The 17,908-nt window shown below is 33.7% G+C and overlaps 1 protein-coding gene across 21 annotated transcripts in view; it reads left to right on the top strand.

Annotated features, from left to right (window-relative positions):
- The first annotated feature begins 726 nt into the window (after positions 1–726).
- Positions 727–17,908, top strand: part of LOC107013672 (protein TOPLESS-like) — a 29,206-nt gene continuing 12,024 nt past the window's right edge. The window contains exons 1-16 of one of the 21 annotated variants that reach the window (XR_003577618.1): positions 727–1,055; positions 1,372–4,782; positions 4,861–5,033; positions 6,755–7,126; positions 7,443–7,525; positions 10,075–10,274; positions 11,248–11,358; positions 11,442–11,600; positions 11,679–11,846; positions 13,300–13,436; positions 14,428–14,538; positions 14,622–14,780; positions 14,859–15,026; positions 16,480–16,616; positions 17,608–17,718; positions 17,802–17,908. Coding sequence is in view for 1 of the 21 variants with exons in the window: in XM_027915988.1 (XP_027771789.1) it covers positions 7,475–7,525; positions 11,248–11,358; positions 11,442–11,600; positions 11,716–11,769 (375 nt within the window). In the remaining 20 variants the exon portion in view is untranslated. Of the gene's footprint in view, positions 1,056–1,318; positions 4,783–4,860; positions 5,066–6,754; positions 7,127–7,423; positions 7,526–10,074; positions 10,275–11,247; positions 11,359–11,441; positions 11,601–11,678; positions 11,847–13,236; positions 13,437–14,427; positions 14,539–14,621; positions 14,781–14,858; positions 15,027–16,416; positions 17,087–17,607; positions 17,719–17,801 lie in introns of those variants that run through there. The other 20 variants (XR_003577617.1, XR_003577625.1, XR_003577629.1 and 17 more) reach the window with 20 other exon arrangements.

Consider the following 17,908-nt stretch of genomic DNA (forward strand, 5'->3'; position numbering starts at 1 on the left):
TATACAATTCTTTTGTCTAGAATATATCACGGTATAAATATAATTATGTATATATATATTATGTATATAATTTATTTTAATATCACTCTTTATTTTCATGTAAAAACAATAAAAATAGTATTATTACAAATAGAATTTTATTTGTAATTCATGCTTGATATACAATTCTTTTATCTAGAATATATCACGGTATAAATATAATTATGTATATATATATTATGTATATAATTTATTTTAATATCACTCTTTATTTTCATGTAAAAACAATAAAAATAGTATTATTACAAATAGAATTTTATTTGTAATTCATGCTTGATATACAATTCTTTTATCTAGAATATATCACGGTATAAATATAATTAGTGGCAAAATTGGATTATTCTTACATTCTTAATATAAATATTCATCGGATAAATTTATTATTTTGGAAGTATTCTTTTATAGAAAAATATTAGTACTACATATAATTTATTATTTATTATTTTTTTACTATACATATGCATGGGTATACGGTTTTATATTTGAATTATAATAGAAATTTCATTTATCATTGTTATATATTCTTTTATATAAATTAATTAGATAAAAGTTCACGGCATATATTATTTTAACAAAAACACCTTTTGTTTAATTTTTTTTATTAAATATAATTTTTTTTTATGATACAAAATATAGTAATTTGTAGAAAAGTCTAATTGGGTTGAAATAAGAATAAAGAACAAAAATACATCCATATTCATCCAACAGCAACAAAAATGATACAAAAGTGAAAGGCATTTCATATATAAACCTTACAGAAGCCGAAACCTAACCAAACCCAGAATCGGCCAAGTAGCATGACGGCGCAACACCAATAAACCTTCTCCGTTATAGAGAAGAAGGCTTCATCTATGGCAGAATCACATCTACCCAAATCTTTTTCTTTACTTACCATTCAAAATCTAGGGATTCTGTAAACACTGATGGGTGTTGTGCAATTTGATACAACTAAAAATCGATTTGTGGCAGCGGTGGATGATTTCTCAATCAAATTCTCCGATGTGGACCACCATCCAGTAAGTTTTATTCATTGAGAAAATTGTGGTGTTGTGTACACTATATTTAACTGCTTTTTCCTTTTATATCAATGAATAAATTATTTAATGCAATCCCGATTCATTTCTCTATTTAGCCTGTTTCTGCTAATGAAAATGTGATAAAGGTTTTGGCAAACAATAAAGGTATTGGCTTCCAGGGCATCTAGAACTAAATCTTAGGGTTCCATTATTTTTTTTTTACACAAACATGACCAGGTGTCCTTTGCTATAATATCATGTAGCCTACAGTAAATCCAATATATGTAGAATCAGCAAACAAATTCTGGATTTGCAGATAGGTGGCCTCTTTTGTTGCTAATCAGTGGAATGGTTTGTAAATTCAACTCCCAAAGGTGTATGTCTAGCCTCACTCCAAAGGTGAGTGCCTAGCCTCTCAAAACACTGAACTTTCGCTATGGTTGTAAATATTTCACGTTTTTGCCTTATCTATATGAACTTGTAGCCTCCTTTTATAATTTCGTATGTATCAAGAAGTCGTTGAATTATAGTAGAAACAATACAAAAATTAAATCAACGTATGTCTTCCTTAGAATGAATGCTTAATAGACTGTTGTCAAGTTAATATTAACACATATGCAAGAAGTGTTTGTAATTTATGATAAACGTATAGTTAATAATTACTGAATTTTAAAAAAACAATAATTAATGATATCTTCACTGTCTAAATGGCGTCTGCCTACAAGTAAATTACATTGAGATTTGCACTATAGAGAAGATTAAGCGGAAAGTAATTACCACTTTAGGTTTTTGGTGTAAAGAAACGAACATAGAAGAAGAAATTCAACTAGTGGATTTCATAGGAGCTTTGTAAGTAGTCCCCTTTTTTTTGTTGGTTTTTCTATGTAACTTAACACTTTTGGAGGTGGACAGCATAGCCCTTAATGTTGAGGAATACGATGTTACCGGTTTCAAAAAAAAAAATTACATTCAGATTTTTTTAGCTCTTCTCATAATCTTAGAATCAAGAAAAGATGAAGGGATATTTGTAGAAATCCTTAAACTCAAGAATGTGCAAAAAAATAGAAAGAAGTAAATAGCTAAAAATGAGATGCAGCTTTAGTATTTTCAAAAAAAAAAAGTGATACATTTTTAGTAATAGTCATGATTGTGAATGGACCATGCAACAAAATTGCTTGAAGGACATACAATCTACAAATGATGAAGTAACCATAAGAGGAAACATTTTTACCAAATAACAGAAGCAGAAAACCTAAGATACCACAAAAAGCTTTATTCTCAACCCCCTTTTTTGTTTGTAATCACTACCCTTAATATAATCGCATCCGGTGACCAAGATAGAGAAAAGAGACAACACAAAATTAAGAGCCAAGCAAGAGAACTCATATCCTGTATGGAATGATAAGCACAACACTGTTGGATCACATGGTTTATTTACAATCAACTTAACACTAGCAGTTTCATTTGCTGATAACATGTACGGATGCCACGTGGCTTTATCATGTCATATTGTGCACAAAAGCGATGTGAGAAACATTGAAATTTTCAACCCTAAAACCTGAAGGAGGATAATCTATTGTTTAATGTGCATAAGTTGGTATCTTCAATGAAGAGTTTTTTTCTCTCATTTTGTACATGCATTATTTCCTATATTATCTCATTTTATACATGTATTATCTACTATTTTATCTCCTTTATACATGTATTATCTGCTATGTCATCTCACTTTATACATGTATTTCTTCTATGTTATCTCATTTTATACATGTATTATCTGCTATCAATTTGCTCAATGTAAAGGTGTTCAAGTATTGAAAATGAGATACGCTTACAATTAGATATTTCATGAATCAAGAAACCTGAGATAATACCTTAGTGACTGAGAGATTCTCAAGGAGCTTCAAGGATTTGCACTGTGATGATTCTCTAGTTTCAGTGACCTTCCATATCTTGCATTTGTCATTAGGTTTTTCATTTATCCGGGGTGTTACATTTCTTGCATCCGGTCTTACAAAGCCAATAGAATGTAAAATAATATTAGTAGATGAAATTGACATGAAAATCAGAAAAAATTTCTTTGTGTCCTCCACTGTTAAATAAAATGAGTGTCTATTTATCTATCTTCTTATTTTCAAGTAGGAAGCCTCAAACTTAAAACTTTCAGCTACAACGAACATACGTGCGCGCAATCCCAAAAAGAGGGGTTTACGGAGGGTAAAATGTATGCTTACCTTACCACTACCTTGACGGGGGTAGAGAGGTTGTTTTCGATGGACTATCGATTCAAAAGAAAAGTGGGTTTTGAAACATATATAAGGAAATAAGAGTGCAAAAGAGATGCAAGCAAATAGAACAGCATATAGTAATAACCACTGAATAACAAAGAAAATATTTGATTAATGAAATGAAGTAATTATTGTTAGACAAGAAAACCCTATAAATTGAAAAGAAAAAAATAAGTTACATGAGATGCTATTGATGGAATTAATATAATAGGCTTAAAGTTCAACAAATTTAGGGTTCCAAATTGAACTTCAAACCTGTTGAATTAACTCCATCAATGGCGTCTCATGTAACTTCTTTTTCTTTTTCAATTTCTAGGGTTTTTTGTCTAATAGTAATTATTGTGTTTCATTTCCTTATCCGTAGTCATATATTTTCTTTGTTATTTGTATTTATTATTGTTTGTTGTTCTATTTGCTTTGTATTTCTTTTGCCCCTTATTTCCTTATAATCGTGCTTCGAATTCAACTTTTCTTTTGAGACGATGGTCTATCGAAAACAACCTCTCTACCCCCAATGGCCAATAGTATAGGGTTATAGGGTAAGGTCTGTATATATCTTACCCTCCCCAGATCCCACTTTGTGAAATTGCACTAGTATGTTGTTGTAACTTTTTAGTTTGAGAGACTTCCTACTTATAAAACAAGATACATGGATACTTATTAGGTTTAAAAGTGGAAGACACACTGAGAAGTCTTGCCTGCTTTTCATGTCAATATCATCTACTAGCTTTGTAAAAATTGGCATGCAAAAAATGTAAGATCCCGAATTAATGGAGAGATTTACGACAAATTCAAGATATGGAAGTTCAAGGAAATTAGTGATCCATCACAGTGGCAGTCCTTGAAGCTTCTTGGAGTGACTAAGGTAGAATCTCCATGTCTCTTGATTCATGAATATCTAATTGTGTTTGTTATCTCATGAATTACTGATAGCGAATAATTCATGTATAAGATAAAGGACTTTTCCATTGAACATACAAGCAGATGAACTCTAAGCCATAACTCGTCCTCCTTCAGGTTTTAAGGTTGGAAACTTTAATGTTTTTCATAACACCTTTGTGCACAATCTGAGATGATCAAGGCGTGTGCCATCAGCAAATAAAATTGTTTGTGTTAAGTTTAGTGGAAATGAACTATATGATCCAGGCAGTGTTGTGCTTCTCTTTTCATATGAGTTTGAGTTCTCCTCCTGTTTGGGAGGGAAGGGGTCTTAGTTTCGCGGCATCTCATTTTTCTATCTTGGTCAGTAGTCTTGATTCTATTGAAGTGAAATTAAAATTTCAAAAAAGGTGATCTTTCAAATTGGCATCTTAATGACAAATGATGTGCAAGAACCAAACCATGAGAAAGCTGTCTCCTGCTTTGCTTTGTCCAAGAATGCTTGCTATGTGATATCAACATCTGGTGGAAAGATCTCTTTGTTCAACATGATGACATTCAAGGTATAACAAGATTGTCTTCTTTTTATTTCTACCCTTGACTCAAAGATTCAGTGCTGAATTATTATCTTATGGATGCAGAGAGTGACCAGGTGTCCTTTGCTATAATATCATGCAGCCTACAGTAAATCCAATATCTGTAGCATCAGCAAACAAATTCTGGATTTGCATATAGGTGGCCCTCTTTTGTTGCCATCAGTGGAATGGTGTGTAAATTTAACTCCCAAAGGTGTATGTCTAGCCTCACTCCAAAGGTGAGTGCCCTAGCCTCTCGCCTTGCCGCTAGGTGAGGCAGACCCTTGTTGGATATTTGTCTCCTTTCGCCATCCAAAACACTGAACTTTGGCTATGGTTCTTAATATTTCACGTTTTTGCCTTGTCTCTGTGAACTTGTAGCCTCATTTTTATAATTTTGTACGTTAAGATGTTGAATTATAGTAGAAACAACAGAGAAATGAAACTAACATGTATCTTCCTTGGAATGAATGCTTAGTAGACTGTTGTCAAGTTAATATTACACATATTCAAGAAGTGATAGTAATTTTTGATAAACATAGAGTTAATAATTACTAAAATTAAAAAAACAATAATTAATGATATCTTTACCGTCTAAATGGTGTCTATTTACAAGTAAATTAGTTTTTTAACCTCTTCTCGTAATCTTAGAATCAAGAAAACATGATGGGATAATTTTAGAAATCCTTAAACTCAAGAAATATGCAAAGAAATAGAAAGAAGAATTTTAGAAATCCTTAAACTCAAGAAATATGCAAAGAAATAGAAAGAAGTAAATAGCTAAAAAATGAGATGCAGTTTTAGTAGTTCCAAAAAAAAAAAAGTGAATACATTTTTAGTAATAGTCATGATTGTGAATGGACCATGCAACAAAATTGCTTAAAGGAGATGCAATATACAAATGATAGAAGTAACAGCAAGAGGCATAACAGAAGCAAAAAACAAGATATAAGAAAGCAACAACTAAAAAATTGTGTATTTCATGATTCCAAGTTAACTAAACATGCCTTTACCACAAAAAGCTTTATTCTAAGCCACTTTTGTTTGTAATCACTACCCTTAAAAGAATCGCATCCGGTGACAAAGATAGTCTAGAGACAACACAAAATTAAGAGCCCTTCCTTCCGAGCAGGAGGATAACTCATATCCTCAATGGAAAGATAAGCACAAAACCGCTGGATCACATTTTGTTATGAACAACAATGTGTTGTTTCTTTGATATTCTGGTGACTGTGAGAAATTGTTTAAATCATTTTATCCTTACGATGGTGTTATTTGCACAAAAGAAGAATTTGATTCTCTGATTTGGCTCATAGAGAATGGGCCAGAGTTTTGTGAGAAAAAGCCAACTCTCATGCCCAATGTGATGATACAAACTATGAAACCTGGAGCACAGTAATGGAGTACTAAACAATAGACATTATAGAGTAACATAAAGCTAGTTTTGAATTTTGGCTTATGAATCTATATAAATTCTCATCAATCATTAAACAAAAATATCTTCACATCTAATGTATTGTTTATACTATAACTATTATGTATATTATTTTTTTCAATATCACTCTTTATTTTCATGTAAAATCAATAAAAATAGTATAATTACAAATAGAATTTTATTTGTAATTCATGCTTGATATACAATTCTTTTATCTAGAATATATCACGGTATAAATATAATTAGTGGCAAAATTGGATTATTGTTACATTCTTAATATAAATATTCATCGGATAAATTTATTATTTTTGAAGTATTCTTTTATAGAAAAATATTAGTACTACATATAATTTATTATTATCATTTTTTTACTGTACATATGCATGGGTATGCGATTTTATATATGAAATATAATAGAAATTTCATATACCATTGTTATATATAAATTAATTAGATTAAAAAATTTTGTTAAATTTTTTTTATTAAATATAAATAAATTATTTTTATTTATGATACAAAATATAGTAATTTGCAGGAAAGTCTAATTGGGGTGAAATAAGAATAAAGAACAAAAATACATCCATATTCATCCAACAGCAACAAAAATGATACAAAAGTGAAAGGCATTTCATATATAAACCTTACTGAAGCCGAAACCTAACCAAACCCAGAATCGGCCAAGTAGCATGACGGCGCAACACCAACGAAGCTTCTCCGTTATAGAGAAGAAGGCTTCATCTATGGCAGAATCACATCTACCCAAATCTTTTTCTTTACTTACCATTCAAAATCTAGGGATTCTGTAAACACTGATGGGTGCAATTTGATACAACTAAAAATCGATTTGTGGCAGCGGTGGATGATTTCTCAATCAAATTCTCCGATGTGGACCATCCAGTAAGTTTTATTCATTGAGAAAATTGTGGTGTTGTGTACACTATATTTAACTGCTTTTTCCTTTTATATCAATGAATAAATTATTTAATGCAATCCCGATTCATTTCTCTATTTAGCCTGTTTCTGCTAATGAAAATGTGATAAAGGTTTTGGCAAACAATAAAGGTATTGGCTTCCAGGGCATCTAGAACTAAATCTTAGGGTTCCATTATTTTTTTTTTACACAAACATGACCAGGTGTCCTTTGCTATAATATCATGTAGCCTACAGTAAATCCAATATATGTAGAATCAGCAAACAAATTCTGTATTTGCAGATAGGTGGCCTCTTTTGTTGCTAATCAGTGGAATGGTTTGTAAATTCAACTCCCAAAGGTGTATGTCTAGCCTCACTCCAAAGGTGAGTGCCTAGCCTCTCAAAACACTGAACTTTGGCTATGGTTGTAAATATTTCACCTTTTTTCCTTATCTATATGAACTTGTAGCCTCCTTTTATAATTTCGTATGTATCAAGAAGTTGTTGAATTATAGTAGAAACAATACAAAAATTAAATAAACGTATGTCTTCCTTAGAATGAATGCTTAATAGACTGTTGTCAAGTTAATATTAACACATATGCAAGAAGTGTTTGTAATTTATGATAAACGTATAGTAAATAATTACTGAATTTTAAAAAAACAATAATTAATGATATCTTCACTGTCTAAATGGCGTCTGCCTACAAGTAAATTACATTGAGATTTGCACTATAGAGAAGATTAAGCGGAAAGTAATTACCACTTTAGGTTTTTGGTGTAAAGAAACGAACATAGAAGAAGAAATTCAACTAGTGGATTTCATAGGAGCTTTGTAAGTAGTCCCCTTTTTTTTGTTGGTTTTTCTATGTAACTTAACACTTTTGGAGGTGGACAGCATAGCCCTTAATGTTGAGGAATACGATGTTACCGGTTTCAAAAAAAAAAATTACATTCAGATTTTTTTAGCGCTTCTCATAATCTTAGAATCAAGAAAACATGAAGGGATATTTGTAGAAATCCTTAAACTCAAGAATGTGCAAAAAAATAGAAAGAAGTAAATAGCTAAAAATGAGATGCAGCTTTAGTATTTTCAAAAAAAAAAGTGATACATTTTTAGTAATAGTCATGATTGTGAATGGACCATGCAACAAAATTGCTTGAAGGACATACAATCTACAAATGATGAAGTAACCATTAGAGGAAACATTTTTACCAAATAACAGAAGCAGAAAACCTAAGATACCACAAAAAGCTTTATTCTCAACCCCCTTTTTTGTTTGTAATCACTACCCTTAATATAATCGCATCCGGTGACCAAGATAGAGAAAAGAGACAACACAAAATTAAGAGCCAAGCAAGAGAACTCATATCCTGTATGGAATGATAAGCACAACACTGTTGGATCACATGGTTTATTTACAATCAACTTAACACTAGCAGTTTCATTTGCTGATAACATGTACGGATGCCACGTGGCTTTATCATGTCATATTGTGCACAAAAGCGATGTGAGAAACATTGAAATTTTCAACCCTAAAACCTGAAGGAGGATAATCTATTGTTTAATGTGCATAAGTTGGTATCTTCAATGAAGAGTTTTTTTCTCTCATTTTGTACATGCATTATTTCCTATATTATCTCATTTTATACATGTATTATCTACTATTTTATCTCCTTTATACATGTATTATCTGCTATGTCATCTCACTTTATACATGTATTTCTTCTATGTTATCTCATTTTATACATGTATTATCTGCTATCAATTTGCTCAATGTAAAGGTGTTCAAGTATTGAAAATGAGATACGCTTACATTTAGATATTTCATGAATCAAGAAACCTGAGATAATAACTTAGTGACTGAGAGATTCTCAAGGAGCTTCAAGGATTTGCACTGTGATGATTCTCTAGTTTCAGTGACCTTCCATATCTTGCATTTGTCATTAGGTTTTTCATTTATCCGGGGTGTTACATTTCTTGCATCCGGTCTTACAAAGCCAATAGAATGTAAAATAATATTAGTAGATGAAATTGACATGAAAATCAGAAAAAATTTCTTTGTGTCCTCCACTGTTAAATAAAATGAGTGTCTATTTATCTATCTTCTTATTTTCAAGTAGGAAGCCTCAAACTTAAAACTTTCAGCTACAACGAACATACGTGCGCGCAATCCCAAAAAGAGGGGTTTACGGAGGGTAAAATGTATGCTTACCTTACCACTACCTTGACGGGGGTAGAGAGGTTGTTTTCGATAGACTATCGATTCAAAAGAAAAGTGGGTTTTGAAACATATATAAGGAAATAAGAGTGCAAAAGAGATGCAAGCAAATAGAACAGCATATAGTAATAAACACTGAATAACAAAGAAAATATTTGATTAATGAAATGAAGTAATTATTGTTAGACAAGAAAACCCTATAAATTGAAAAGAAAAAAATAAGTTACATGAGATGCTATTGATGGAATTAATATAATAGGCTTAAAGTTCAACAAATTTAGGGTTCCAAATTGAACTTCAAACCTGTTGAATTAACTCCATCAATGGCGTCTCATGTAACTTCTTTTTCTTTTTCAATTTCTAGGGTTTTTTGTCTAATAGTAATTATTGTGTTTCATTTCCTTATCCGTAGTCATATATTTTCTTTGTTATTTGTATTTATTATTGTTTGTTGTTCTATTTGCTTTGTATTTCTTTTGCCCCTTATTTCCTTATAATCGTGCTTCGAATTCAACTTTTCTTTTGAGACGATGGTCTATCGAAAACAACCTCTCTACCCCCAATGGCCAATAGTATAGGGTTATAGGGTAAGGTCTGTATATATCTTACCCTCCCCAGATCCCACTTTGTGAAATTGCACTAGTATGTTGTTGTAACTTTTTAGTTTGAGAGACTTCCTACTTATAAAACAAGATACATGGATACTTATTAGGTTTAAAAGTGGAAGACACACTAAAAAGTCTTGCCTGCTTTTCATGTCAATATCATCTACTAGCTTTGTAAAAATGGGCATGCAAAAAATGTAAGATCCCGAATTAATGGAGAGATTCACGACAAATTCAAGATATGGAAGTTCAAGAAAATTAGTGATCCATCACAGTGCAGTCCTTGAAGCTTCTTGGAGTGACTAAGGTAGAATCTCCATGTCTCTTGATTCATGAATATCTAATTGTGTTTGTTATCTCATGAATTACTGATAGCGAATAATTCATGTATAAGATAAAGGACTTTTCCATTGAACATACAAGCAGATGAACTCTAAGCCATAACTCGTCCTCCTTCAGGTTTTAAGGTTGGAAACTTTAATGTTTTTCATAACACCTTTGTGCACAATCTGAGATGATCAAGGCGTGTGCCATCAGCAAATAAAATTGTTTGTGTTAAGTTTAGTGGAAATGAACTATATGATCCAGGCAGTGTTGTGCTTCTCTTTTCATATGAGTTTGAGTTCTCCTCCTGTTTGGGAGGGAAGGGGTCTTAGTTTCGCGGCATCTCATTTTTCTATCTTGGTCAGTAGTCTTGATTCTATTGAAGTGAAATTAAAATTTCAAAAAAGGTGATCTTTCAGAATGTCATGGGAAGCTTAAAGCCTCCTAAACGAGGTCTAGCACCTACACATTATGTGTTCTAGCTTCTTTTCTTTTCCCTAATAGGCTTTTCAATTTATAGTAAAGAAGAGTTGATGATCAAGTATCATTTTCTGCATCTTCGGAGATCCTTCTGTCTTTGTCCTTACAGATTGTCTAGATCAGAGTAATAGGCTGTTGATGTTTGTGCGCAATGATTTGACAACTTCAATGGTGTCCAACTTTGGACTAGCAATAGTAACAAAACGTTTGCTTGGTATTTCAAGTTCACATCTTAAGTGCTTTCTACTGAATTGTAGCCATGTTCCTTCCCCTTACCCCTCAATTGGAAGGTGTTTTATCTCTGTGACTGCACAACATGGATGTGAGGGCATTGTAATCAGGCATTGAACAGAAAATTTCATAGTGTGCTTAGCTGGAGAGTTTGTTTTGTTATCAATATTTCTTCCCTGGTTTGTTTCAACTGTGTTGGTTTTGATGATTCAGTTTCTGATTATGATTCCATATGCTTACTCCAGGTGTCAAGGTTAATATGTACAAACTCTGGTGATGCCATCTTAGTATTAGCATCGAATGCTATTAACCTGCTTTGGAAGTGGCTAAGAAATGAGCGCAATTCAGGGGGCAAGGTAAATGTACACCAAAATTGTGGCTTTCCTCCATTTTGTACAGAAGTGATTCTGAGAGTTGTGTCAATCTTTGTTTCGGCCAGTACTGTGGCAACCTTCAAATTGGCATCTTAATGACAAATGATGTGCAAGAACCAAACCATGAGAAAGTTGTCTCCTGCTTTGCTTTGTCCAAGAATGCTTGCTATGTCATATCAACATCTGGTGGAAAGATCTCCTTGTTCAACATGATGACATTCAAGGTATAACAAGATTGTCTTCTTTTTATTTCTACCCTTGACTCAAAGATTCAGTGCTGAATTATTATCTTATGGATGCAGAGAGTGACCATGTGTCCTTTGCTATAATATCTTGCAGCCTGTAAATCCAATATCTGTAGCATCAGCAAACAAATTCTGGATTTGCATATAGGTGGCCTCTTTTGTTGCCATCAGTGGAATGGTGTGTAAATTTAACTCCAAAGGTGTATGTCTAGCTTCACTCCAAAGGTTAGTGCCTAGCCTCTCGCCTTGCCGCTAGGTGAGGCAGACCCTTGTTGGATATTTGTCTCCTGTCGCCATCCAAAACACTGAACTTTTGCTAAGACCATGAATTTGTATGTATAGGTAATATTTAGCATAATACCAAGTAGAGTGTAGTAATAGGTATACATATATTGGAACATAAAACTAAGACACGCATTATTTTTTCTAATGCATTCTACGAAACGACTTCTTACTGCTTTAATTTTAATGATATTTTGCTATCCACCTTTGAAGAGAAGAAAACGTCATTTTTCTTGTAGTTAGACTTTCATGAGCTAGAATAGTGAAATTGGTATCAGAACAATATCCAGTCCTGAAGTCTGAACTGCTACGGATCATGGAAAGGTGAAACCCCCCCTCAAAGTTGGCCATTGTTACAAAGATATGAACCAATGCATGGCTATATGTTTGAACATAACGTACATTAACGCATACAAGAGGACTACAAAATTAACTTTCTTAGACCATCTTGCTTTAAAAAAAATTGAGATGAATATTTCAAAAGAATTTCATTTTGCAATCATGTATGTGTAAAATCATGTTATTACAATGAAGTGGGGCATCTGATTTCCAGTATGAACATTTCTAGCATTACTGGAGTATCCCTCGGAATATTATGTTTCAGATGTTTGATTTTTTCAACTTCTCTGCATCCTCGTGTGCATACAATAAGTAAATTTATGTGTGATATCCTCAAGAAGTAATGTCAGGATACGTAGTCACTTCACCAAATTGATTTCATCTCTGATATTTGAAGTAATTTTTCAATAACCTTGTCATATTTTTGCAGCAATTCAAATATCCAAACCAATTTGCATTAGGTATTCCAGATGGTAGTGTTCATGTTTTTGAACCACTTGAATCTGAAGATAAATGGGGTGTCCCTCCACCACTTGAAAATGACTTTGCAAAAGGTGTGCCTTAGAGGTTTCTTTGTTATGTCGGTGCTTGATCGGAGCCTGAAGCTCCAATAGATGGCGCAGCTGGCACACCTTTTGCAAAGCCATTTTCAAGTGGTGGAGGGACACCCCATTTACCTTCAGATTCAAGTGGTTCAAAAACATGAACACTACCATCTGGAATACCTAATGCAAATTGGTTTGGATATTTGAATTGCTGCAAAAATATGACAAAGTTATTGAAAAATTACTTCAAATATCAGAGATGAAATAAGTTTGATGAAGTGACTCCTCTCTACCCCCAATGGCCAATAGTATAGGGTTATAGGGGTAAGGTCTGTATATATCTTACCCTCCCCAGATCCCACTTTGTGAAATTGCACTAGTATGTTGTTGTAACTTTTTAGTTTGAGAGACTTCCTACTTATAAAACAAGATACATGGATACTTATTAGGTTTAAAAGTGGAAGACACACTAAAAAGTCTTGCCTGCTTTTCATGTCAATATCATCTACTAGCTTTGTAAAAATGGGCATGCAAAAAATGTAAGATCCCGAATTAATGGAGAGATTCACGACAAATTCAAGATATGGAAGTTCAAGAAAATTAGTGATCCATCACAGTGCAGTCCTTGAAGCTTCTTGGAGTGACTAAGGTAGAATCTCCATGTCTCTTGATTCATGAATATCTAATTGTGTTTGTTATCTCATGAATTACTGATAGCGAATAATTCATGTATAAGATAAAGGACTTTTCCATTGAACATACAAGCAGATGCACACTAAGCCATAACTCGTCCTCCTTCAGGTTTTAAGGTTGGAAACTTTAATGTTTTTCATAACACCTTTGTGCACAATCTGAGATGATCAAGGCGCGTGCCATCAGCAAATAAAATTGTTTATGTTAAGTTTAGTGGAAATGAACTATATGATCCAGGCAGTGTTGTGCTTCTCTTTTCATATGAGTTTGAGTTCTCCTCCTGTTTGGAAGGGAAGGGGTCTTAGTTTCGCGGCATCTCATTTTTCTATCTTGGTCAGTAGTCTTGATTCTATTGAAGTGAAATTAAAATTTCAAAAAAGGTGATCTTTCAGAACGTCATGGGAAGCTTAAGGCCTCCTAAACGAGGTCTAGCACCTACACATTATGTGTTCTATTTTCTTTTCTTTTCCTTAATAGGTTTTTCAATTTATAGTAAAGAAGAGTTGATGATCAAGTATCATTTTCTGCATCTTCGGAGATCCTTCTGTCTTTGTCCTTATAGATTGTCTAGATCAGAGTAATAGGCCGCTGATGTTTGTGCGCAATGATTTGACAACTTAATGGTGTCCAACTTTGGACTAGCAATAGTAACAAAACGTTTGCTTGGTATTTCAAGTTCACATCTTAAGTGCTTTCTACTGAATTGTAGCCATGTTCCTTCCCCTTACTACTCAATTGGAAGGTGTTTTATCTCTGTGACTGCACAACATGGATGTGAGGGCATTGTAATCAGGCATTGAACAGAAAATTTCATAGTGAACTCTTACTAGGAAATAATGCTTAGCTGGAGAGTTTGTTTTGTTATCAATATTTCTTCCCTGGTTTGTTTCAGCTGTGTTGGTTTTGATGATTCAGTTTCTGATTATGATTCCATATGCTTACTCCAGGTGTCAAGGTTAATATGTACAAACTCTGGTGATGCCATCTTAGTATTAGCATCGAATGCTATTAACCTGCTTTGGAAGTGGCTAAGAAATGAGCGCAATTCAGGGGGCAAGGTAAATGTACACCAAAATTGTGGCTTTCCTCCATTTTGTACAGAAGTGATTCTGAGAGTTGTGTCAATCTTTGTTTCGGCCAGTACTGTGGCAACCTTCAAATTGGCATCTTAATGACAAATGATGTGCAAGAACCAAACCATGAGAAAGTTGTCTCCTGCTTTGCTTTGTCCAAGAATGCTTGCTATGTCATATCAACATCTGGTGGAAAGATCTCCTTGTTCAACATGATGACATTCAAGGTATAACAAGATTGTCTTCTTTTTATTTCTACCCTTGACTCAAAGATTCAGTGCTGAATTATTATCTTATGGATGCAGAGAGTGACCATGTGTCCTTTGCTATAATATCTTGCAGCCTGTAAATCCAATATCTGTAGCATCAGCAAACAAATTCTGGATTTGCATATAGGTGGCCTCTTTTGTTGCCATCAGTGGAATGGTGTGTAAATTTAACTCCAAAGGTGTATGTCTAGCTTCACTCCAAAGGTTAGTGCCTAGCCTCTCGCCTTGCCGCTAGGTGAGGCAGACCCTTGTTGGATATTTGTCTCCTGTCGCCATCCAAAACACTGAACTTTTGCTAAGACCATGAATTTGTATGTATAGGTAATATTTAGCATAATACCAAGTAGAGTGTAGTAATAGGTATACATATATTGGAACATAAAACTAAGACACGCATTATTTTTTCTAATGCATTCTACGAAACGACTTCTTACTGCTTTAATTTTAATGATATTTTGCTATCCACCTTTGAAGAGAAGAAAACGTCATTTTTCTTGTAGTTAGACTTTCATGAGCTAGAATAGTGAAATTGGTATCAGAACAATATCCAGTCCTGAAGTCTGAACTGCTACGGATCATGGAAAGGTGAAACCCCCCCTCAAAGTTGGCCATTGTTACAAAGATATGAACCAATGCATGGCTATATGTTTGAACATAACGTACATTAACGCATACAAGAGGACTACAAAATTAACTTTCTTAGACCATCTTGCTTTAAAAAAAATTGAGATGAATATTTCAAAAGAATTTCATTTTGCAATCATGTATGTGTAAAATCATGTTATTACAATGAAGTGGGGCATCTGATTTCCAGTATGAACATTTCTAGCATTACTGGAGTATCCCTCGGAATATTATGTTTCAGATGTTTGATTTTTTCAACTTCTCTGCATCCTCGTGTGCATACAATAAGTAAATTTATGTGTGATATCCTCAAGAAGTAATGTCAGGATACGTAGTCACTTCACCAAATTGATTTCATCTCTGATATTTGAAGTAATTTTTCAATAACCTTGTCATATTTTTGCAGCAATTCAAATATCCAAACCAATTTGCATTAGGTATTCCAGATGGTAGTGTTCATGTTTTTGAACCACTTGAATCTGAAGATAAATGGGGTGTCCCTCCACCACTTGAAAATGACTTTGCAAAAGGTGTGCCTTAGAGGTTTCTTTGTTATGTCGGTGCTTGATCGGAGCCTGAAGCTCCAATAGATGGCGCAGCTGGCACACCTTTTGCAAAGCCATTTTCAAGTGGTGGAGGGACACCCCATTTACCTTCAGATTCAAGTGGTTCAAAAACATGAACACTACCATCTGGAATACCTAATGCAAATTGGTTTGGATATTTGAATTGCTGCAAAAATATGACAAAGTTATTGAAAAATTACTTCAAATATCAGAGATGAAATAAGTTTGATGAAGTGACTCCTCTCTACCCCCAATGGCCAATAGTATAGGGTTATAGGGGTAAGGTCTGTATATATCTTACCCTCCCCAGATCCCACTTTGTGAAATTGCACTAGTATGTTGTTGTAACTTTTTAGTTTGAGAGACTTCCTACTTATAAAACAAGATACATGGATACTTATTAGGTTTAAAAGTGGAAGACACACTAAAAAGTCTTGCCTGCTTTTCATGTCAATATCATCTACTAGCTTTGTAAAAATGGGCATGCAAAAAATGTAAGATCCCGAATTAATGGAGAGATTCACGACAAATTCAAGATATGGAAGTTCAAGAAAATTAGTGATCCATCACAGGGCAGTCCTTGAAGCTTCTTGGAGTGACTAAGGTAGAATCTCCATGTCTCTTGATTCATGAATATCTAATTGTGTTTGTTATCTCATGAATTACTGATAGCGAATAATTCATGTATAAGATAAAGGACTTTTCCATTGAACATACAAGCAGATGAACTCTAAGCCATAACTCGTCCTCCTTCAGGTTTTAAGGTTGGAAACTTTAATGTTTTTCATAACACCTTTGTGCACAATCTGAGATGATCAAGGCGCGTGCCATCAGCAAATAAAATTGTTTATGTTAAGTTTAGTGGAAATGAACTATATGATCCAGGCAGTGTTGTGCTTCTCTTTTCATATGAGTTTGAGTTCTCCTCCTGTTTGGAAGGGAAGGGGTCTTAGTTTCGCGGCATCTCATTTTTCTATCTTGGTCAGTAGTCTTGATTCTATTGAAGTGAAATTAAAATTTCAAAAAAGGTGATCTTTCAGAACGTCATGGGAAGCTTAAGGCCTCCTAAACGAGGTCTAGCACCTACACATTATGTGTTCTATTTTCTTTTCTTTTCCTTAATAGGTTTTTCAATTTATAGTAAAGAAGAGTTGATGATCAAGTATCATTTTCTGCATCTTCGGAGATCCTTCTGTCTTTGTCCTTATAGATTGTCTAGATCAGAGTAATAGGCCGCTGATGTTTGTGCGCAATGATTTGACAACTTAATGGTGTCCAACTTTGGACTAGCAATAGTAACAAAACGTTTGCTTGGTATTTCAAGTTCACATCTTAAGTGCTTTCTACTGAATTGTAGCCATGTTCCTTCCCCTTACTACTCAATTGGAAGGTGTTTTATCTCTGTGACTGCACAACATGGATGTGAGGGCATTGTAATCAGGCATTGAACAGAAAATTTCATAGTGAACTCTTACTAGGAAATAATGCTTAGCTGGAGAGTTTGTTTTGTTATCAATATTTCTTCCCTGGTTTGTTTCAGCTGTGTTGGTTTTGATGATTCAGTTTCTGATTATGATTCCATATGCTTACTCCAGGTGTCAAGGTTAATATGTACAAACTCTGGTGATGCCATCTTAGTATTAGCATCGAATGCTATTAACCTGCTTTGGAAGTGGCTAAGAAATGAGCGCAATTCAGGGGGCAAGGTAAATGTACACCAAAATTGTGGCTTTCCTCCATTTTGTACAGAAGTGATTCTGAGAGTTGTGTCAATCTTTGTTTCGGCCAGTACTGTGGCAACCTTCAAATTGGCATCTTAATGACAAATGATGTGCAAGAACCAAACCATGAGAAAGTTGTCTCCTGCTTTGCTTTGTCCAAGAATGCTTGCTATGT

The sequence above is a fragment of the Solanum pennellii genome, chromosome 3 (genome assembly GCF_001406875.1).
Source record: "Solanum pennellii chromosome 3, SPENNV200".
Lineage (NCBI taxonomy): Eukaryota > Viridiplantae > Streptophyta > Magnoliopsida > Solanales > Solanaceae > Solanum > Solanum pennellii.